General features: G+C 38.7%; 1 protein-coding gene across 17 annotated transcripts in view; it reads right to left on the bottom strand.

Moving 5' to 3' along the window:
- COBL (cordon-bleu WH2 repeat protein) overlaps positions 1 to 24688 on the bottom strand; it is a 223226-nt gene that overhangs the window by 96217 nt on the left and 102321 nt on the right. For 16 of the 17 annotated variants that reach the window (XR_015705259.1, XR_015705263.1, XR_015705261.1 and 13 more), the window contains 2 exons: positions 14800 to 14938; positions 11678 to 11848 (listed from right to left, as the gene is read on the bottom strand). Coding sequence is in view for 12 of the 17 variants with exons in the window: in XM_087759953.1 (XP_087616079.1) it covers positions 11678 to 11848; positions 14800 to 14938 (310 nt within the window). In the remaining 5 variants the exon portion in view is untranslated. The remainder of the gene's footprint in view (positions 1 to 11677; positions 11849 to 14799; positions 14939 to 24688) is intronic. The other variant, XM_087760048.1, reaches the window with a different exon arrangement.

Genomic DNA, 24688 nt, shown 5'->3' with positions numbered 1-24688 from the left:
TTGTTCCACTTTGTACGGTACAGTATGCTCAAACATTGTCTTCATTCTCCTGATTGCTCAGAGTTTCAGCATGAGATAATAAAATTCTCCTCTCACCTTAGAGTGGCCCCTGTCAGGCCAGCACAGAATCAAGCTGGTCCTTTGTTATTACTCTTCACATTACAACATATAAGTTTAAAGACTTCTGTCTCCATTCCTTTCAGTCTGCTCATTTGCTCAGAGGCACTAATTTAACTCCGTGGAAAAACCGCAAGGAGTTTCCCTGTGCAAGGAGTTTTTGTCTAAAAAAATGCAATCGATACATTGCCAGAGCCTTGTATTCTGAACAGTGGCATGTATTTAACATACCCTGAAAATGAAGAAAAGCCTTTTTAGTACAATCTGTGTCCTTTCTAAGAGCAGACTGAAGACAAATGATTTTATTTGAGGAACATCTGAATCCCATTGATTAGCTTGATGAATACAGAACAGGAAAGCTGCCAGGTACAGAGGAAGCTGGGCATGTCCACAAGGGAGTGGAGCAAACAAGAAAATTACAGTATATGCATGCTTCCTCTCCCCCACCCCCAATGTTTTCACTTGGAAAACTTGGACACCCAAACCTCTAAGTTTCTTTAACTGACTGGTCAGTTAATCAGCATATTGTTCTCATTTTCTGAAGGCAAGCAAAGAAGGGTTTTAAAAGTACAAAACCGTATTTTTAAATTACAAAAAAATCAATAAAATGTTCACATACGTTGTGTTTAACTGAAAAAAGATTTCTTCTGAAAAAAAAAAAAAAAAAATCTTTCCTCTTTTTGGGGAGAAACCAGGATAAGTTTTACCTGGTAAAAAAGAATCCTGTTGCTCCTGAGCATTAATTTAACATGTCTGAGAGACTGGGAGTACCCAAAAACCATCAGCAGTCCACTGTGAGGCTTTCTGTATAGCAAGTCAAGTATAAGAGTCTGTTTAGCTTCCAAAATGCTCCACCTCTTACGAGTAAAAGTCAAGTAAAGAAAGTTCTTATCTTGAACTTAAAGCCAGTAGATTAGTTTTTCTTACAGTCTTTATAATTCTCATATAATTCTTTGTAATTCTTATAATTTAAGATTATAAGAATTCTTAAATTCTTACACTCAAGTCTTTACTGTTACTCCTACAGACACACCTTATAAATAGAGCTGGTTGCATGTTTTCTCTCGGTTAAGAAAAAAATGTTGAAAATATTTCTCCATTACTTTTCATGTTTGTACAAACTGAAAAAATATTTTCCCCTTTAGTTTTTAACTTCTTGTCAAGTGAAAATATTGAGGAAATAAACAGTCATGAGAGAGAAAAGGAAAATGCTAACCTACATGATTTAGAAGTCAGATATCAATGATAATTTTCATTAGAGGCTTGAAGTGAAAAAAATAGTTGTTTTGTTTGTTTGCTCTAACAAGTAAGCAGATACTCCCCTACCAGCCCTTCACTGTTTATGGGAGGTTACCATATATTTGGCAACTTTACTTTCACCTTTTAATCACAATAGTCTCGAAAAAAAAATTGTCAGTCATAGTCCTCCTTTCTCATTCTTTCCTCGGTCTTCTTTTGTTTTAGGTCTTTGTCCTCCGTTACACCCCACCTTTGCTTATGGTACAGTAGGTTGGAAAGTAATTCTTTTACCCATGCCAGGAACCAATTATGGAATCCACAAAAGGAGCTGACAAAAGAGACTCTGTCTCTGCTCTCCGCCTTTTGCTCCCTCAGGCCCTAAAACTCAGAAGTGAATGTGCATGGCCAGAATTCTCAATTTCTTAGAAGAAAGCAGGGAGGCATTTTAGTCAGTGTTTACTGACTTAGAAGTGGTAACAGGAAAAGCTGAGTATGAGCACCTCTAAGGATGGAGAAGCACTTTGGTATGGGTATTATCACCTACCTGGAACAGGGAATGCCAGAATTTTCAACAGTTTGCTTTCTGTAGCTTTTTGTGCATTGCCTGCATTTGAATCGGTGAGATCTTGCACGACAAATTTCAATGCCATTTCAAATACCAACCTTCTAGTTTGATTTGGCCCATACATAACGCGCAGATCAAGCATAACTTCAAATTCATACACAGGATTAAAGTTCTCACACACATACACTCACACCACTTGCATGCATTTGACTGGACACAGATGTTTAGTCCAGCCTGTTACTGATGAGGCGTAAGTCTCTCTGGTTGTATGGGTGTGACGATTTCTTCATATTCCACTGTTCAAGTACAACAGAGTACACTTAAGATGCCCGTCAGATATTAAAGGTACGGCTCACAGAGTTAAACTGCTCTCATTTGACTAAGGAAGAGGAAAACAGGGAATTTGGTTTCACTTAGAATAAACATTCACAGTTTATCCACAGACCACTTGGAGTGCAGAGCTGGGCTGCAAGGGAATTAGAAATGTCTTTACATTTAGTCAGGATGGGAAACGTGAAGCTAAAGTTTATTCCACACTCTATGAAATAGGTAAATAACCAGTTAAAAACCTAAATATCAGGAAATGAGACTAGAAAGACTATTTGATTCACTGGAGTCCAGTCCCATACTTAATGTAACCAGAAAATATTTTGTTATATTCAAAGGAATTGTGCTCCCTTACTGTAGGACTGACTTCTGGCTCAAAGTCTGCAAAATCACAGGTATTATTTCCAATACCGTGGCAGGCGGCAGAGTGAACACGTAAGGGAATACAAAATACCCCCTTTCCAACTGGTGTTACCTTTACCCAGGACTGAGTCTCCTTCTTCAGAACTTTCCTAAGGCACGAGAAAATGAAGCAGATCTGGTGACCCAAATTTACAATTTTCTTATTAGAACTGAACAGGAAAAAAAAAAATCTTTCATGTTCAAGGAACATTCAAGGGATATAAAGGACTCAGTAGCTGATAACCATTCAGTATGTTATCAGCTTCTGAAGTAGTTCATTCTTGCTGCTGGGCTTGATCCTTTCAATGTTCATTTACCACCTGAAGTCAAAGCATCACAGAAGAATATGCAATAAACAAGGAATAAAGCAGCCGATTCTTGCATAGAAAAATAGATCACCTTCCCCCTTCTCCACCTCAGGAAAAATCAGCAGTTTATTATGTGTAAGCTTTTCTGGATTAAAGAAAGAATTAATTATGGCACTTCTTGTTCTGTCAACTTCTTATGAATTTTAACAGTGGACTTCTCTAGCCGTACAGGTGCTATACAGAAGCCTATCTGCATACTATACATGAGATATCTGAAAAAGAAGTGTGTAAAACAGTGACGGCAAGTTTGTCTCACTGTCCTTGAGGGGGGAGTTCATAGTTTTGCAATGACATTAGAACACAACATGGCTGTAATTTCGGAGGGATGGAATAAGTTACATTCTGTCTTCTAAAATAACATGTATTTTAGTATGGAAAGTTAAATGGTGCCTACTGCATGTACTAAATATATATTGAGAGTCATGGCAGTGACTGGAAGCCAAGTTCGGAAGACAGAACTGCTCTCTTATATACACACACATGGCCCAACTCTCACAAAGAGGCACTTTCATACTGGGATGGAACAATAAAGAGGGCTTAAAGTGGCTGTAAACATAAATGATGAGCGTATGAGAACCATGACCACAGAGTTTACTTTACAAATGCAGAATACAGGGACAGATGATGGGCATGTGATAGATTGCATGGCCATATGTTTAATAAATAAATGCATCATAGGCCTTTGCAATTCATCATACAATTTGGACAGAATGATTTCTCTACCAGTCCCTCCCCCTTGGCACTTCTTTGAGCACTCTAGATGCCACGGACAGCTTTAAATAGTTCCAGTTAAAAATGAACAAAAAGAGAAATATTTCCTTTTTCCAATCATATATTTAGAATATTCTCTCCATATTTTACCTGCCCAGAATAAGTTTCAGTTCTGGACCAGCAGCACATTTTCTAAAGATAAAAATGGAATGAGTTCAAAGTTTAGTATTCTACAGCCCTGTCACTGGAAAAGAAAAAAATCCAGCTGCTCAGTGAGAAAGACAACCTTCATTTCAATCCTCAAAGATTTCAATCCTAAGGATAAAAAAGAAAGCACTACATGTAGAAAAGACATTTAAGGACGTTTGGAGAGTCTCTGAATCCTAGATTTTAGTCTCTGAATGACTCAATTGCCGGTAATGAAGTCATTTGTCTGTGAAAGAGGATGGATACTAAAACAATCTGCTCATGCTTTTAAAATGCTAAAACTCAAGCTGATAAGCCTGTCTAGCAGAACACATCTTTCTGTATTGGCACTAAACCTGACCTACTCCTAGGCGCTTGTCCTTAAGCACATACATCAGCTATATGCACTCACTAATTTCCACACCTTGAACACAGCTGCCATAAATATACAGGCAATATCTACGCAATATAATAGCCAACCCAACATGCCACCACCCTTTGCAAGAATGCCTACAGTAAAAGTTTGAGCTTATGTCTGGAAGATGCCATCACAGTGGCGTCACCTGCAAATATGATTTTATCTTTATTTTCCTATTTGTGATGAAACTGATTTAAAAAAAACTAGAAAAAAAATATTTTTATTTTTAATTGCTGAACAAAACAACTCAGTAAAATAGGTTTAATTTTATGGCATTCTTAAAGAACTGAGAATCTTTGTACAAACGTGGTATCTATTAGCTTAAAATTAATCTTTAGCATTATTCCTACTTGGTACCTACTGCAGCTATCTGACAACATCGGCTCCCTCTGGTGGTCAACATGGAAAAAGTTTCCTATGGACATTCAGTAAAATCTGTGCACCAGGAAGCTTAATCTGTTTCTAATTCCCTGAATTTCGTAGGGGTTGAGCACATTCATCATGTATCAGAAGGGGTTTAATCATAAATTATACATCTGTCCTTATTTCCTAAGAACACTGAATGTCACTGACACTGGAGTCGTAATACTGGAATTTGTTTTGATTTATGAACTATCTATGCATTTAGTTGTCCTCCTGAAAGGGCTCAATAGTATGTTCCAATTTTGGGGGGTTTTTTGTTTATTTGTTTTTCACCCCAGATATCTCACCATGAAGGACAGTATCTGAGCAATGCTGTGTGGCAGTGAAGAAAAATCCTGAATATATTAAATGTGTTTCTTACTAACTCTGGTAAGAGCATTTTGGTGAAAAATTGTAGTATAGTAGTCAATTTGTTATCAACTTCTCCACGCCATTCTCATTACACTTCTAATGTCTCCATGGTTAAAACAAAAGGAGTAAAACCAAGCCAATGTCCTTTCATACCACTGCTAACCTAAGACTCCGTCAAACTGACCTAAACTGACATTTTTTCCTCTCATTGAAAACGACAAAAAAACCTCTCATTCTCTTCCGGCAGGCGAATTGAGGTGACGTTAGAAATCCTGGGTCGAAGCCTGAAACAAGCAGGGATTCCCCGACCGTACCTCGGCGCTGAGCTGCTGCTTGTGCACCAAACTTCCGGCGAGTTCACATTCCCATAATCACACTTTGCTTAAACACTTTACCCCCTTGCACACACACAATTAATGAATTAACAGTTGTGAAACCGAGTATCTATGCAATTACATGGAATAGATTTGGATTTAATGAGAGTCACTGAAAGTTCTTTCCCACACTGTGTATAGTAATGGGAGGTTTTAAACATGCTAATGTTATAGTATAATTTCTTATAATTAAGATGACTTCTTGTAAAGATGCAGCAATTTTTCTTCTTTACGTTCTGTTTAATACTATATATGTACCTTGCACTTATGAAATTGTAAGAAACAAAGGATACGAGCTAGCATAAGCAAAGAATTTTTTTTCTTAAAATTCGGAAAGGCAGAGCTGGCTAGCTTAAACCGGTCATTAAAATATTTTACATAGGAATTTCACAGAAAATGTGAATTCCCACAAACATATTTTTAGAGGCAAATTTTCCATTTTAATAAAAAAAAAAGTAAATTAAGGATGAGGAATGAACTTTTTGAGTTTTCACCTAGAGCTTTTAAAAGTTTGAGCAGACCACCTGAAAAGAGACAGCTTTTAACAGCAAACTTGTCAGCTATGTGGAGAGGGGTCATAGCTGTATTCCTTCAAAGCAAGGCAACTTTTTTATTGAAAATGTGATTTTGTTGAAAACTTGAGCCTCCTTTAAGCTAAACTGTTGTCAATGCAAAGAACTGCTTTTACAATAGACTGTACTTCTACATTGTACTCAATATAAAAAATTTTGTTTCACCGCTTCATTATTCCATTTTTATACTAGTCTGAACTACCATGGGGCATGTAACTCTGTGGAGTTATAAACAGGATGTAAATAGAGTAATGAGAATGGGTAAATTAGGTTCTTAATCTTCACATTGTGAATACCTACTAGATTTTTTTTTTTAACAGAAGACTTACAATTAAACCATTGTCCTGTCTTAAGAAGCTATTACAAAGTACCTGGCAGCACAGAGAGTTCAATTCTACTCCACTTTTATTAGAAGACCCTTAGGGTATTAAGTATACTTTCTGAAGCCTCACTTAAAACTTATTAACTACATGTCATATTTGTATTAAAAACCGTCAAAACCCTTTTTAATCATGTTTCACATTATCTGTAGGAATGCTTTGCTTTCTTATTCTCCATTTTGCCTACCTGGAAAGGATTCAAGACGAACATGATTATTTGCTTGAGGGTAAAACAATAATTTTTCATCATTTAAATTAGAGTTATGTATTGCAACTCACTCATTTAAATAACATAAATGTCTTAAATCACAGTACATGTGAGGTCAGAATAGTTCTGGGTGTGTGCACCATTGCAACTCATAAAACCTATGTTTATAGTTCAGAACGATTAAAAATACATGCCTTATGGGCCGTTCACATGAAGAATTTTCTTCAGCGCAAAGAAGTTTTTGGTAAGTACAATCCTATAGCTGATATTTTAATTATAACTCACTGACTATTCCTAGTACAACCGTAAAAAGGAGACTTGTGGAACGAGATTTATCTTGAGCAAACAGTGTTTGCATCTTTTGTTACAGAAACAGAACACACACCTTGATTTGCACAGGATGTCTCCAGCATCAAGATAAAATTACTCATACTAAGCATCAGGATGAAAGCAGATGTAAAGCCTATGAATTAGTGCATTTGATACTGGTTCTTGGTATTTCTTTTAGGCCCCCTATAGATCCAACAGATCTTTTTTTCTTGGCAGCTTGATTGATAGCCAAGATATAGAAACAATCTTGCACTTCAACTTGACTATGCCATGCAGAGTTCTAGTTTTGTTCCAAAGGAACAAAACATATGCAATGAAGGAAAAATAGAATATATTACAGAATGTAAAATGTTATACCTAGGCTAACAGAAAAAAAAAAAAAAAAGAAAAATGTTTTTAGGAAGTTTTCATTAAATCTTTAGACAGTATTGACAGTAAGACACCCCGTCCCAAAAACGCTCTCTTTGAAACACCAAATCAAATTAAACCATGGCTGAAAATAAAGAGAATCTTTTGAAAAAGAGCAGACAAATATACGGATAACCTTTCTGAGGCTGATATATAGATTTATATAACACAGCATTCAGTTCTGGAGCGTACATCTCACAAATGAGTATGAACCACAGCCAAAAATAATCAATAGTAATTAAAAGAGTATGTGCGAGTTCAAAAAGAAAGGAAGCCAAAATCTCAGTCAGAAAAAAAGTTTCTTTTCCATCAGGGGAGGAAGGAAGGCAACAGAAGAATCAGGGTAGCAGAGGCAACAGGAGGTTCAGAGGTATGAAGGTCATAGGAAGAGGCAAGGTCTGTCAGACGCGCTTGGTATATGAAGGGAATGATGCACAACAGTAAACTGTTGGGGGAAAAGAGTAAAAGGATAGAATCATAAATATCGTGTAGGTCAGACAGCAGAATGGCTAGCATGCTCAGTAACATTAAAGAATCAGATGCCCAAAGGACGTGTAGGTACAGGGGCACATGTATTACAATTCGGAGTCCCACAGATGCTCTGAGACTAACTCCTTGGGTTCATGTATAAGCTAACTCAATCCCAGCAGCACAACACCTACTGATATGCAGCATGTCTAGGAATTCTGCTTTACTTGGCCTGAATTTTAATTCTCCAAAGTAGATGATGTTGGAGATTCAACTTCATTCGTTAGCCTCAGATCAGGCTGGATGAGTAAGAGGAGTGATGGTAGTATAAGCCTCCTAAGTCACACTTGCAAGTTTTCTTGCTTTAAAGACTATCTTTAAGAAAGAAAAGGCTGGGTCACTTGACAGATTTCTTCTGAGGCAGTGCATTATGACAGGCCAGAAAAATTCCCTAGTCAGCAGCAGTTCTCAATTAATTTAGAACCACATGTAAGAAAATGTAGTTTCCTCTCTGTGAGTTTCTCTACCTGTTTTTGCTTCAAGTTAACAAAGTCCAGCCCTTAGAGACTATCCTAATGATTGTGAAAGACTAGATATAGAAGATGACTGAAGAAATATGACCAAATTGCTTCCGCAACTGTCACAGCTTTTGTCACGTGGCTTGTATAACTTGTTAATATATCAATGATATAATGAAAAACATTAAAAATTAGATATGGGGACAAGGCTCCTTTCTGTTCTCCTTGTTCCTTAAAATTAACCTGGTATTATCCATCAACTAGTAGTATACATGTCATCTATACAAAATCACTGGGAAATACTTATACCCATTCCATCATCCCTTTCAAACTTTCTGGTTAAGTGATGATTGATTATTTTGATCTATAGTTAAAAACAAAGACACATTCAAATAATGATTTCACTTCTTTAAAGACAGAACACTTTCAGAAATTTAAAAGTCAATCAGTTGTCAAGCCCTTACCCAGTGCGAACCCTGAGTTCATTAGTACTTTATCCAGGGTCAGAGTGAAGAATTTAACTTCAGGATCTCACTCTACAAGAAGGTGAATTGTTTATTCTTTTTCAAACAGCTTTTAATTTCTTACTGCGTTTCTTAATGATCGTTCATAACAAGCCAAATAAAGGGCTAATCATGGAGGTTCACAGGAATATTGCATTTATTCTAGTGACCTAGTTGAAAACATTTCAAGGCAGCATGTTTTAGTTGCTCATCTAGGTGCAGCAATGTTTCAATATGTGCATTCTGTACCTGAAGTAAAGTAGCACAGAGCTTACTATTGACTCATTTATTGGGAACTTCAAAAGCTACGTGACATAACCAAATGCCACGCAACAGAGGTGACAATCTCCATTTCTGCATTCGCAAAGCGCAGTCAATCTTAGAATCACAGGCCATGAACAATCTGATTAGTAAGATAAGGAAGGAGAAAGGATCCCATAAGCATATCATTTTAGACATGCACACAACATGCAGCTAAGGGTCTACCAGAGCAAAAGTTAAGAGGAAAGGTCATGTAATGAGAATAAAAAGATTGAAGAGCAAAAACTGTGAGGAACAATTGTACTCTTGTTAGTGGAAGAGATTCTTACCATTAGAGTCAGAAAAGCCCAAGTATCTTACTAAAGGCCCTATTCATGAATGACTTACACTCCACATAAGTTTGGAAAACTCCATGAAGAGCGATTACCACCATCCTCTACGAAATGAAAATTCCTCAACATGGGTTTCCCAGAGCACAATGGGACAGCTGTGTGTTTGCTGGGAAGGAATGAGGGGTGGGGCACAGTGCCCCACAGACAGTGGCAGATCATAAGGAACAAGAATTTAAACTCCACATGATCACAGAATTTTAATTTCTGAATGGGAATCTCATCTTGTGAAAGACAAACTGCTGGTGACAGTCACCCACTCAGCACAGGAAGGCCACAATCCTCATCAGAGAAAGCTGTTTTGAGAGTGATTTCAGAACAAATATGCCTTTCATCAGGAGCTGGCATCAGTAGCTTATCCTCTTTCCCACCTTGTTCTTTGAGAAAACACATTTACTGAGGTTAGAGTTCGGAAGATTGAAAATTTTGTTCTTCTTTGAATCTACTGCCAAAGTCCTATTTGAACTGCTTGAGGCATTCTCAGGCAATAAAAAACATCATTGCAAAACTCTGTTCTTACACTGTTCAATCGCTACAGTATCTAAGCGCCTCTCAGAATGGCATTAGGCAATATAATTAGCATCTGTCATACGTGCTGCTTTCTCTCATGGGTACATCTATACACGTTTCTCTTGTGTAAATCTATACACTTATCTGTATCTAGGTACAGCACAGCATAATTATAAAGCTTGTCCCTCTCCAACACTGATGCTTTAAGTCTAAAATAAGTACCTGCTAAGCAGTATTGTTTTGCTCTCAGTAAACTGAGGATAATAAAAGCTCATGTTATGTCTCCATGTATGAGCTTAATCAAATCCTTTTGGCTGGGATATTGTGTTTGTTTAAGAGCAAATGATCAGGCTGATAAAATCAGAGCTGCATTGATTAAAGAATATTTGATCACCAAGTTAGATCAGGAAAGCGTTGCCAAATAACAGTGGTAGAAACTCAAATGAGGCAGAAATATTAATGCAAAGAAGGCCACAACAGATTTTTAATAAAGAAAACATTGTAGGCAAGCTGATGGTATCTAACAAAAAAAAAGATTTTAAGTATGATATTATTTCTGTGCATATGCTGGTAAAAATGAATTAGGGTTAATCCTCAATGAGATTCAGGTTTTCTCTTCGTATGGATCTCCTTAATTTCCTTCTCTCCCCCCCAATAAAACTTGTCAATCTGTATTTCCTCAGCACAGATTTGACAAAGAATTCTTTAGATTTAGCTGGTATCCAACAGCAAACACACCAACATTAACATATCAGAGTAACTGCTACCTGAAGAATAATTTTGGTAAAGAAGATGTCCTGGAAAAAGATCTTTTGTCAAATTAGCAGCTAATGGAGATATTTCTCTATCCCATGGTTGGGAGACACCCTCCTAACCTTCAAAGGAAGCGTGTCCACGAGATGCCGTAACGTGCAGAGCTTTCCTGCCTTTACAGGATCTACATGGGTGTGCAGGGCAAGCCCAGAGGGAACATAATACACGGTCAAAGACTTGGATTGTGTACAAAGATTTAAAGACAGTCAATGGATAATCATGAAAACGTAGCACGAAAACGTGCTTTTCACAAATACACAAGGATGTGGAAAATATTGTATTTTTTTGTCTGGTAACTGTTATGCCTCAAGGGGAAGAGCACACAAAGGACTATCCAGAGATGGCAAGGAAGATGTAGCCATTAGGACAGGAAGGTCTTTAACAATACCCAGATCCTGTAAATGGTTTAATTTTCCTAAGGGAGACACTCTGTAGTTTTCAACCTAGACTGACAGACCTACTGACTCTCAAAGGAATTCATCTCTGGAGAGACAGAAAAAATGTTAGTAGAGAAAACCAAACATGGAGAATTAATACAAGACAACAGATTTTTGCTTCCAGCTGCACAAAGTCACATGGTTTGATGGTTGTTTTCTTTTACATGCTTCCATACAATGGCCAGGTATCATCCGCAAAACTGTCTCCAAACAAATGCTTTGTTTACTTTATATTAATTAGTTACACTGCATTGGGCATTTTAAAAGACAACAAGCTGGAAAAAAAGGAAAAAAACAGACATGTATGTCTAGAGAGCAGAGAGGAAAGTCTGGAAAAGCTACCCCTGAGAGTAATCATCAAAAGAGCGGAAATGCAAATACATATATTTTGAAACATACGTTTAGGTACCAGCTCTGTTGGTGCTGTAACATCTGCTTCTCTGTAACAGACTGTTGGATCCACAATGTCTCTGTCAGGAGGAGGGTAAGGTGGGGGTGGGGGGATGACTAACTGGGGTGGACCACGATTGGTGCCTCTAGGAGGCTTTTGTGGCACCTGTCGTCCATCACCTACAGGGGGATCAATTGACTAGTTACTTCATTGTCAAGATAATGATTGCTCTGTTTATTGTTATTTGTTAAACACACATTGATTTTCCCTTACCCACATCCAAAGCCTCTCTGGATCTAATTCTGCTCTTATTTACCCCCAAATAATTAAGGGAGAAGGAAAAGCTAGGTCTCTCTTAAACCAACAGCAACGGCACCAGAATTGGGCCCAGCACATATGTGTACATCACAGCTAACAGTTAAAGTCACCAGTTTTGGCAGACATAAGGAAGGAGGAAAAAAAAAAAGTTTAATAAAAAAAAATTGAAAAAAGCTATGTAAGGAAATGTGAAAAATGTGTTTTATTTTTATCTTCTTAAGTGCCAAACTGCCTACATTTGTTGACCTCTAGGATACTTTACGTGACTATTTTCTTGACTCTTTGAGAGAAAGAAGAAAATGCCTCAGGTCAGTATTTTGAAGTATGTTGACAGGTTTTTCTTTTCTTTTTCTGAGTAGTTTTTTATTATTTTGACATTGTGGAGAAGCAGATGATTAAGTCATTTTTTTGCAAAACAGTGTTTTAAGCCATGAAAGGAAATGCTCATAACTTTGGCTGGTGGCTTACTTCAATACTATGTACAGTAACTAAATAAATACATGCACCTTTGCACTACACTCTATTAACCATTTGCAACGTTAAAAAGCTGCTGCCAGTTTGTGGTATACAGACCTAGAGCTAATTGCAATTTGGAAAGTCCTTAGAGGCTGAAAGTGCACTGCGGAACCATGACTACCTGCTTGTTCTGCCCTCATACCCTGCCTCAAGCATCTGCTGTGGGCATTGCTGAAGACAGATGCTGGCAGACAGAGCTCTGGTCTGATCCGTTCTGATCATTCTTATCTCTTAGGCTCATGCTCTGGTGCTGCTGAGAAGAGAAGTAGCACCAAGAGGGAAGAAAAAAGATTAAACCATTTTGATTTTCTACTTAGGAGTCACTAGCTTCCAGAGATTCAAGACACAGTTTAATGCTGGCAAATGGGCAGACCCTTTTTTACTGCTTTGAGAAAACTGGGCACGATACTTTGGGGTCAGAATAAGTGATTCAGTATTGAATACTGAAATGAATTTGCCAGTTTGAGAATATTTTTGATAGGATTTTTGCTTTGATTCGTGTGGCTAACTTGGGAGATACATAGGTAGCTTTAATCCTTTTTCCATCATGCGGCTGCCTATTTCTTGCAGCACGTTTTTACCCTCACTACAGTCTTGCTTTTTTCACAGCTTTTCTCTCTTGCTTTCAGAGCCATCTGTGCTTTCTCATCATTTTCTTGCAAGGGCCCCGAAGAGAGGCTGTTTTACCAACCTTCTCTTGCTGTAGCATTTTTTCTTGTTAATGAACGCATTCATTCAAGAAAGTAGCAGAAAATGAAAAGCACTGAAGATAGGGCTACGGTGGGACGAGTTCTTTGTCAGTGTAAATTAATAAGGCTCCATTAAAGTAAACGATACTACAGAATCCTACATCAGCAGAGTCTGGCCAGCAAGCACTTACGCACAGAGTACTGAACGGACTAGAAGTGGCTCTGCTGTGCTTCATTTCATCTGTAACGTTCTGAGCACTGATACAAAATAAAATGAAGACTTACAAAAAGTTAAAGCACCAAATGTCATCAATAAGTGACCAGCAGTAGGGCAAAGCATGAGGAGCGACAGACTGGGACATCTGCAATGGTTAAAAGTAAGCCAATTTGCTGAAAACTCCTGTGTTATATGCCACAGCGTTAATGTTCCCCTTAGAGGGTTTAAATAAGAGATGTCAATGGAGTCGAACATGTCACAAGATAATGGACTCCTGCTGCTACATAAATGCTGAGGCATTAAATGTGAAGCGTTTACTGAAAATAAATGTTGGAACAAAGCCAAGAGGTTTCTTTCTAAACTGCGAGGCATTTGTAATGTAAGCAATTATGTATGACAGGATGTCATATCTGTATGTCTTAGGCACTTTATGAAACATGAGGTCAAAGGCACGAACTGAAGTGCACTGAGTGCATTATGGCACTTGAAGAATGATTCTCTTAATGTACTGAAAAAAGACTTCCAATATGTGGGGTTATTATCTCATATCTTTACCCATCATAAAATCACTTTGTTTGCTAAAAGCATAATCTTGGGGTCCTCACTCGGGCAAAGCTCCCACCGACCTGAATAAGCTATGAGTCAGATAATGACAGAGGTCCGGGAGAATGTTTTTCAGTCTTCCTGCATGACAGTAAATGTGGTGTCACATACAGCTGAAGACCAGAGTTTCTTCCGTTGTCTCCAGCTATGCACGGCGTTCCTTTGAGAGCACCAGTTCTCTTCTTCTACTGATTAGCTAAAGACTCGGCAGAGATTGATTTATAATAAAACTGAGGACTAAATTCAAAAGAAAAACCTCACTGTATACGGTCAGTTGATGTCAAACTGTTGGAGGACTACAGGAAAAGAAAATGTCTTCAGGCTTTAGGAATATGAAGAGAGACTGAACCAGCTTGACTGTATTTCAGTTTTAGCAGAACCCCATGGCTTCAGATGCATTCAGTATTGCCTGGCCTATCTCCATTTACTAGCATTTCCATTTACTATTTCTCTATTTCCATTTACTAGCAAAACCACCGTGACCTGAAAGGCACAGTATAGGCCCAGGGCTAGTGCTTTTGCACATCTAGCTTGTACCAAACATTCAAATCACCTGATGAGTGCTATCTACCTTTTACTACCCTGTGGTACTCTGAATGGTGGCATTAAAAAAAGAGATAATATACAAACACTTATTTCCAGACTTTCATTCTGCAGAGAAATGCGTTTTTTTCCCCAAGCTACAAAAGCTCCCAAACTCACAGCATAACGAAATTATGGAAACTTTGAACAGTGAGCATTGAAAGCACATGCACGGGATTACACAGGAAAAAAGAACACCTCTCACCCATTGTGCTCTTCCTCTTGTCTTCCCTCTCTTCTGTCCTGTTTGGCATGGCAGGAGTGGGGGGAGCAGATGCAGTTGGTGGAAGAGGGGCACGCCTCTTCTTTTTCTGCAAATCATTTAGGGATGCTCCCTGTGAAATCTAGCAAAGTTGAAAAACAGGCACAGTAAAGGATATGTTTTGTTGATGTTGTAAATTGTAAGTAACAAAAAAATTTGATTGTCATACGACCTAATTTCTCAGCACAGAATATTTATAATGAGTATTTATAGTGACAACAGGAGATTAAAAAGACAGATCAGAAGAGGTATAGTAATATTGCATTCAGAGAAGGAAAGGGACAAGAACCGCAGATGAATGTCACAGCAGAAATACCAGTCTGGTAGACATTTGATGTTTTTGGTAAAAGGGAACTAGAGAGCCCAACACTCAGCAACGCACAGTACGACACTACGTGTGTTGTTAAGCATGATCTTGATTTTCCATTGGTTTCTTCAGACCTTAAATTATGGTTAAATACTCCAATCGGTGTGTAGGGAATAAACTCTCTCTCATTTTTTTGATTTTCCTCTCAAATTCTTGTTTAAGGACTTCTGACGGAAGAATCAGAATTGAAAGTTTGCTTGCATGATGATATGAGATCATACTGTACTCTATGTCTACTGGACTTCACAGACATACTTTTGAAGACCTGTAACACCTCAGCTTCCAATAACTGCAACATGCTGGTTGGCAAGCGAAGACTTCATTACTGTTTACACTGCTTTTAAAAATACGAAAAACTTTATTACAAGTGACTTGCATTTCACTGGGTTGCATAATATTTTCTGTACCTTGTGAAACTTAGCTCTACTTCCTTTTTCCGGAAAAATAATAAAAACAGAAACATGTAGGAAAACCACTCAATTTTTGTATCTGAAAGGTACTGACAACATTAGACAGAACCAGGCTTAGCTGAGGCAGAGGGTAATGGGAGCTGCCCACACATAGCATGCTGTTGGCATTCCTCAGTCTTCACATGCGTCACTTCACTGCTCTGTCCGTCCTGATACTCCCCATAGCTGAAGATATCTAATATACAGAACTGCCTGGTGGTTTTGTAATATTTCAAAGGCCTAAACAATAATAATAATAATAATAATAATAATCTTTCCTTTAATCCAGAGGATTAATGAACCCTGAAAATACATTTGTTGTGGGAGATTTCATTAAACAAATAGTAGCTTCACACTGCTCAAAGCTATTATCAGAGTTCAGAGCAAAGGCACTCATTTAGATGTGTCCTTTCCTACGCTGAGTGAAAACTCTGAGAATAAATGAATTTTACAAAGAATAGGACATGAATAGAGCTTCCCTTACTTAGCCTTCCTTTCTAAAAGCACTCAGGAGGGTCTTAGGTTATAAAACACAAACATTCAGTTCCCACCTTTCAGGAGAATGCTTTAACCACTGTGTCACACGACATTCGGACACTCTCCACCCCTTCTTGGAGAACCTGTATCCTGCATATGGAGAAACTTGGTAGTAACTGCACTGGACATAGAGCATGTTAAGCAGAATGAGCCACAGCTGTGTAGCAAATGTTTCTGTAAGATGGAGGGGATGGAGGGTGGGAAATAAAGGCGTCCTGGTCTTGCTTCCTACTACCATGGATTATTTCTGCATTTTACATTAAATGTCCACTGGATACAGTGCATGACTAAAGCCAGTGAGGCCAATCTAGATAAAGTTGGGCATAGTAAATGGGCAAGAATGTTAATAGTAACTAGCGATTTTGCAGACTTCAGTTTTGGTCACCAAACTTCATGGTGTTTGAAAAATTAAAGTTATACCCAGGAAAAAACCCCAGGCCAAATGTTCAGGAACGGATACAGCAAAATTTTAGAGCTCCATTGAAGATCTTTTGCCCCAAGTTATGGTGTTACTCCATATTAAGATGGAGCACCTCTCCTGATGAAGAAACTGCCTGCCAGTGGTTAGGAACTGACTGCAATTGACTGAAGTTGAATCCCACCCCCTTGCCCCCGCAATTCTTACAGAACCAGAATGCCCAATATTGAGCTAAACATGGGAAACTCTGTTCAGTGAAGCAGACTCATCAGGCTTTGGTTTACACAGACTGAATTACATGGAGGACAGCTACCTAACGATGCATTCTTCTCCATGTCTATTTGGGGCAATTGGCAAATAGGCACTTGGAAAAAAAAAATAATCACATTTTCTGCACTGCATTTTAAATAACTAAAGACATGTGAGCATTTAATACTGTATCTTAATTCTTCAGGATACTACCTTACAAAAAAGAAAAAATTATCAAAATGGGGACTTCAATCAATCTGACTACAAAGTCTCCAAAACTCAGTAGGTATGGAGAACTTGAATCATCTGGGAGACAGGCAGCATTTGAACTTCCCCAACACTTCACAAGCACAAGCCACAACTTTTGCAGTTATTTAATGGCATTTTGCAGGTTCCACATTCACTCCTGTCTCTCCAGACAGACAGGTCATTTTACCTGAGGACAAAAAATGGATGGACTGGTGATTTGAAAATGAAATCTAGGAAATCTTGAGGATCAAGGCAAAAAGTAAGGAAATGTGTGTTTCCACTTGAAATGATAGAGATCACTAATCACCCTTCCCCCCAAGTACCAGATGAGTGAAGGATGTTAGTTTGGTATAGTCAAATTCCTCAAAGATACATTGCTGCTTTACTAAGAAAAAAAGGAACCTTGTTAGAAGCCAGCTTATCTTTTTCAGCTCTATGCATTCTTATTTAGTTGAATCTTCTGAGAAACATTAGATAGATGTATGGATGAACACACTGCTACAGCTAAAGAAAAGGCTAGAAAATAGCTAGTGCACAACTGCAATAATGCAAGTTTGGTCAAATACACACATAAAAATGCTTTTATTATACTGTCAGCTAAGTGCAGTATACTTCACAAACACCATAAAGAAGATGAAAAGCTTGTTTAAAGCCAGCCACACTACAATGTATGTAAGAAGTGTCTAGCTCAAGAACAAGTCATAAAAATCGTTAAAAGTAGTTCTTTAACGTCAACCTCGGTAAACATAGCTATGAGGCTAAACATAAATGGAAAAGAAACACAAAGAACATTCTGTTTCTTTCTTGCAATTGTGTATACCAAAACAATAGAACTTGAAAATAATTTGTTATGGCTGGCTGCTTCTTTTATAAAGAAATCAAGCCTTAACAACATTATCTGAAGTAATTTCCCATCCAAACTTTGTTACAGGAGCCCCTCTCTGAGCCTAACAGTATTTCTTAGTCTTAGCACTTGTGCTTCACCTATGTAGCATTTTTAACTAAAAGAAATTATTAGGTCAGATTCTGTTATGCAATGAATATGTAATTTTTGAAGATGTTAACAAGCGTTCTATGACTATCATTAATACCATCAACTGAGCTAGAGATGAATAAAGTGGTCCAAAAGGACCCAAGTCTGACAAAGTGTCACTTCTGTTCCCATATTGATAGACCATGTATGATGCAAAAAAACAATTTTCCATTAAATTCATGTCATGACTCACATGCTGTTTGAAAAATACTTCCAATATTGCAGACAAAATATCTGAGGAATGTGCTGAATGTGTTTTCTTTCTGTGAAAGCTCAACATCTTTATTAAAATTTGAGGGCTTTAGATAAGATTTTAGAATATTTTTAGAGCATAACAACAATATCATGGGGAGGTTATGTATCAAAATTGTGTGAAAAAGAATCCTACAAGGCTAGTGCCTGAAATTTTCAATCAGTAGCATTTAACCGTCACCTTACTTGCAAAAGGTCTGTGGAAACTCTAAGAGTGGATGTGTAAATTGAGTTTGAGTTTCATCGTGCATAACAGTCTAGTATTTTCTTTGGGTTCGGTTGCACTCAATATGAGTTCATGAAAAATATTAATGGAGGCCCAAGGAGACCACCACCACCACCACCACCACAAATTCATCAAGCACTCAAAGACAAGGAGGTGCTCAGATAAATTTCCCATGTAAGCTCCACTCCTTTGCCTTGCCTGTCCCTCTACTTACAGGTCAGACACTGGTTTTGTATTTATCAACCCTTCCCTCTTAATCTTTCGAATGGAAACGTTTCTCTACGTAAGTACTTGCTAAGCCATCTGGCAAATGCCACCTTTCTTTTATTCGCAGACCAAACTAGGCTTAAATTTACTGCAGGTTTACTGCTCCTGAAACCAAGCCTCTTTCTGTAAGCCAGAAACTATATGATTAATTTGTGCTCCACTGTTCCTCCAGTATCTACCAACATTCACAACCCACCTGATGACACCGACTACATATCTCAGTCATCTGAATCACTACTTTGACCAAGAAGGAAATCTTACTCTGCTGTCTCCAAAACCAAATTAAAGACTCTACAATAGCATAGTCAGAGAGCCACACATACCCATGTCTGTTCTGTTAAGGACAGCACACACACTCTTGCTGTAGACGGTAGAGAAAAAGGGACAGGGTTTAACGCAACCTTGGAAAGTGCACATAGTGCATCCCTGTTAAATAACAAAGTACTGTAATGTTGCAATTACTGCAGTTATATCTTGACTAGTAAAGAACCTAGCAACTACCAAGGTGATCCAAAATCGTAATATGGCCAGGTAAAAATTCTTAAGCTAACACTAGAAGCCCAGCTGGATTTTGTGGGCTTGAGGGAAACTGGATGCTGAAAGCCACTTTGGTGCCTTCTGAGAACTACTGCCTTTCAAGCAATGTTTTGCCCATTTATTCAATACTCTTCAAGGACTACCGTGTTGAAACACAGAGACCAGGAGAATGAGCCATGTTTTCTTCCTTCTCCCAAGACCGATGGCTGGGGAAAAGACTGGACATACGAGAGACATGTACTTTCTGCAGGACTGAGAAAGAGCTTGGAAAAAAGCTGAGTGATCTCAGCTCAGAAGCACAACTAAGAACACAAGTAGGGAAGAAAAACTTAAAAATTGCCATGGAAAGACTTTCTTGGACTTGCACAATAAAAGCGAACAGTACCTTCTTGAGTTACGTGGAACAGGTTTTCCCTGAGCAACTGCAGGTATCTGCGTAGTAGTTGGCATCCACACCTACTGGAGAAAGCCTGGACGATTGGTGGACAGATCTAAACAGTTCTAACTGTGCCTTAACAGAAAACCCCTCAGTGGATCTAGTCAATATGTGATTAAGATGTTGGAAAAAAAAAAAGAAGTGCTTAGTCTGTGTTTCAAAAGCCAAACTACTCTTCCCAATATTTCCATAAACATTACAAGAAACATTTGTCTTACAGCAACCCATTTTTCCTTTTACTCTTACTGCTATCATTTCGCCATAGAAAAGGAAAAATGGAAACTTGAAAATGTAACAGTTTTCCAGGTTTGCTATTTAACAAAGTCCTCCTTCAAGCAATTTTATTCCTGCTCAAACATCGTAGCTACAGGTGATACACATATTCTATCAGCAATAGGATTATGTCTGGAATAAGGATTGTTTTTAAGGGATATCTCATGATAATTTAGCATATACAAATAAAAAATTGTATAGCATATGATATAAACTGTGTGAAGAAAGCTCATATACTCTCTTCTTTCTCCTTTTTATGCAACATGACACATCAGGATCTTTTATTGCTTTATGGAACGCTTGTACTGTTGTGACTTCTGTCTAATTTGTATACAAAATGTCTTGTTTGGGGAAACAGTGAGTGATTGTGTGTAGAAATTCTTTTTAGAAGTAAATAAAAAGGATTGGGAAAAGAACACATGGATTCAATCACTGGAATGTCCTGGTTACAAACTGGTTTCCATCATCCAACACTGACTAGACACACACTCTGATTTAAGCAAGCCAGATTCTGATACACCTGCTGGTGATGATATTGTGTGGGGTCAGAATGCCTATTGAATTATAAGAGCGTTTAAATATGATCCACAGAAAAATTCAGAGCTAACTAGTAACTGAACAAACAACAGTATCACCCCAAACTATGTGTGGGACCATCCCAACCCTCTTCCCTCCACAAAGAATTTTAAGGGATCTTGAAATAATTAAGAGCCATTTTACAAGAAGCTCTAGAAGTAAAAAGAAAAGACACACATTTTATTAACCAGTTTTAAACTCTTGATATAACTATAACTGCACTGATGCGCTTCTATAGCATTGTGTGAAAGACAAGAGGTACCTTAGTATGTAAGAAAGATTTATGGTTTGAGAGTTTTTAAAAATATTTTGCTATGATTTTCTACATAATTTAAAGCAGTTGAGAAGAGGAGCTGTTCTAGGAAAATCAGAGAGATAAATCTTTCAGCTGCAGAACAGAGACATAAATCTGTCCACTAAACTTGATGATATAAAAGCTATTCTATCCAGCTGATTCTGCATTTTCACAGGGAAACAGATGCTTCAACATGCCTAGCACTAGAAACCACAAGAAGTCCCAATTGAACATTAATGTGTCTTAAACAACATTTACTCATATGTCTAATATTCCCTGAACAGGTCATACATTATTAGGCTTTTCACTGGCATACACTGACAAAAGAAAATTGAAGGAGCTCACAAAGAAACTGGGCGTAGGAGCAATTCATGAGGCTGACCACTGTAAGTTACATTGCATTAAATTGTCTATTCAGCACTGAACTGCTCTACCTTGTTTCCTTATTGGGTGTAATCCATTTCATTTGATTAAAAACTGAATGTTTAATCCACAAGTACGTTACAAACAGCATTCAAAGACAGCAGTCTGATGTGTCCCAAAAACATGTCCTTATGTTGCAGAATGCATTTGTGTGGGTTTTTTAAAATGCCTACTAGTATCCCATGCAATGCAACAATTTATTGCAAAAACAACATACACAGAGATACTAAAAAAACTGGCATATGGAAACAGTTTTAAAGAGGATATTATATGAAAAACTTGTCATTTTGATAAAATGCATAGAAAGAGCAACACTTCAGAAGTTAGCAAACAATTTCTCTGGATTGGTCATTTTAGTTCTGTAAATCTTGTTTTTTCAGTGTTGGATCTCACAAACCTGACAATAAAATGAATAATAATAAACTTAAAGGGAGATTTTTAAACAAGCCATAGGAAATTAAGAAATGCATGCTGTGATAGCAAGGCTGACATTTGGACTGACCAGACCCAATGGCTCGTGTTACTCTGGACATACCACTCTCCCATGGACCAAGTTTAGAGGGGAGGTTCCCAAGGTACTGCCAACGTGAGTTCAAGCCCACAACCGAAGACCAACTAACTCTTCAAGCAGGACAACGATGTTTGTGTCGTGACACAAGGCCGCTCTGCATCAGGGTGCTTCCTCCTGGCTTTGAAGCTCTGCGCCATGCTTGGCCCACGTGGTGGCTGCAGCCCAGCCTACTCACGGCCTCCGCTTCGGAGCTGCTTTGCTGCTGCCAAGCGTTCAGGCACTGTGTTAAGTGGGAAGTCTGGCTTTATAACTAGGGTGCACGCTGCATTCCTCTTCTGAAAATACCCTTACCATTAATATTTCGATCAGATGCCACAAAATATTGTATCGTTTTGCCTACTTTTACAGAACCATAGAATCATAGAATCATTAAGGTTGGAAAAGACCTTTAAGATCATCGAGTCCAACCGTCAACCTATCACTGCCAAGTCCACCACTAAACCATGTCCTCAAGCACCACGTCTACCCACCTTTTAAATACCTCCAGGGATGGAGACTCCACCACTTCCCTGGGCAGCCTGTTCCAATGCCTGACTACCCTTTCAGTGAAGGAGTTTTTCATAATATCCAAACTAAACCTCCCCTGGCGCAGCTTGAGGGCATTTCCTCTTGTCCTATTGCTTGTTACTAGGGAGGAGAAACCGACCCCCACCTCGCTACAACCTCCTTTCAGGTAATTGTAGAGAGCAATAAGGTCTCCCCTCAGCCTCCTCCAGACTAAACAACCCCAGCTCCCTCAGCCGCTCCTCATAAGACTTGTGCTCTAGACCCTTCACCAACTTCGTTGCCCTCCTCTGGACACGCTCCAGCACCTCGATGTCCTTCTTGGAGTGAGGGGCCCAAAACTGAACACAGCACTCGAGGTGCGGCCTCACCAGTGCCGAGTACAGGGGCACTGTCACCTCCCTGCTCCTGCTGGCCACACCATTCCTGATACAAGCCAGGAAGCCATTGGCCCTCTTGGCCACCTGAGCACACTGCTGGCTCATGTACAGGTGGCTGTCAACCAACACCCCCAGGTCCTTTTCTGCCAGGCAGCTCTCCAGCCACTCCTCCCCCAGTCTGTAGCGTTGCATGGGGTTGTTGTGACCCAAGTGCAGGACCCGGCACTTGGCCTGGTTGAATCTCATACATTTGGCCCCGGCCCAACGATCCAGCCTGTCCAGGCCTCTCTGCCCTCCAGCAGATCGACACTTCCACCCAACTTGGTGTCATCTGCAAACTTACTGAGGGTGCACTCGATCCCCTCATCCAGATCATCAATGAAGATATTGAACAGGACTGGCCCCAGTACTGAGCCCTGGGGAACACCACTTGTGACCGGCCGCCAACTGGATTTGGCTCCATTCACCACCACTCTCTGGGCTCCGCTGTCCAGCCAGTTTTTAACCCAGCGCAGAGTGCACCCATCCAAGCCGTGTGCAGCCAGCTTCTCCAGGAGAATGCTGTGGGAGACTGTGTCAAAGGCCTTACTAAAGTCCAAGTAGACAGCATCCACAGCCTTCCCCTCATCCACCAAGCGGGTCACCTTGTCATAGAAGGAGAGCAGGTTAGTGAAGCAGGACCTCCCTTTCATAAACCCATGCTGGCTGGGCCTGATCCCCCGGTTGTCCCACACACGTCGCGTAATGCTGCTTAATTTCAAATTTTTTCTCATTATATAATTCTGGTATTAAACAGGGTTTTTTAATGAAATTTACTATTCGTTATCAAAAATCAAGCTGCAACTACTAAAACATCTCAGTCTTAATAACAGACAAAAAGCTTAGCATGACTGGATTTTACAGAAATTGCTATGCTCTTGTGCTATTTTATTCATAAAATGAAGAAGACGAAAGCTAAGGATGTCCTTGAATACTCAGCTGACTGGCGACAGAAAGCTAAATCAGTTGACACAAGAAAGCCATTACAAGGTGAAGGGGCAAGCTCATTTTTCCATCTGTTTTTATTGAACACACCCTTTGTGAAATGTCATGGTCAAGGGCAGTTAAAAATTAATGTCATTCTAATCTTCTTTAAACACTTTAACTTGTTCAGTTAAATGTGTCAGACAGGAAACTATCCATAAACAAATTTGAGATGTTAAATTACTAAGATAGCTGTGATTTCCTTCTTTTGCAAAATCTCATTACTAGCTACAGTATTATTTCCACTCAAGGAAGTCACTCTACAACACCAAATATTTTCACATGCATTGAAACATGTAGACTACACAAGTCTGCGGATGTTTGCTTTGGCAAAGAATTGAACTTCCTCTGTTTCTCTGAATACAATGTAATCCTCATTTATGTCTTCATTTAGGAGGGGAAAAACAATAAAAAGTCCTCAAACACTTAAAAATCACATTTTAAAAGCACCACAAACTGATTTGCTACTAAGATTCATTTCTCCTCTAGAGAAGTTAAGTAAAAAAGGCAAAAAACACTTCCAAATTTTCATTTAATATTTGTGCTTATCTTTTTAGGTAGAGCAATACAATTAATAGAACAAACGAACATTAATAAGAGTTTAAAATACATAGTAGGACTGCAGCTCAGTATTTCTTCTGACAACTTTGTCAATGAGTTTGACATGATGAATGTCATCTCCTTGAGTCATTGCCTTTGGGAAAGGCACTGGCATAAGGATTTTATACATCATCTTTTCTTTCTCAGTCTCACATCCAGGATTACAG

The sequence above is a fragment of the Nipponia nippon genome, unplaced genomic scaffold, assembly GCF_047370975.1.
Source record: "Nipponia nippon isolate SJK-2023a ecotype South Korea unplaced genomic scaffold, ASM4737097v1 scaffold_1, whole genome shotgun sequence".
Lineage (NCBI taxonomy): Eukaryota > Metazoa > Chordata > Aves > Pelecaniformes > Threskiornithidae > Nipponia > Nipponia nippon.
The sequence above is the reverse complement of the archived record's forward strand: the minus strand, read 5'-3'. Positions and strand labels throughout refer to the sequence as shown.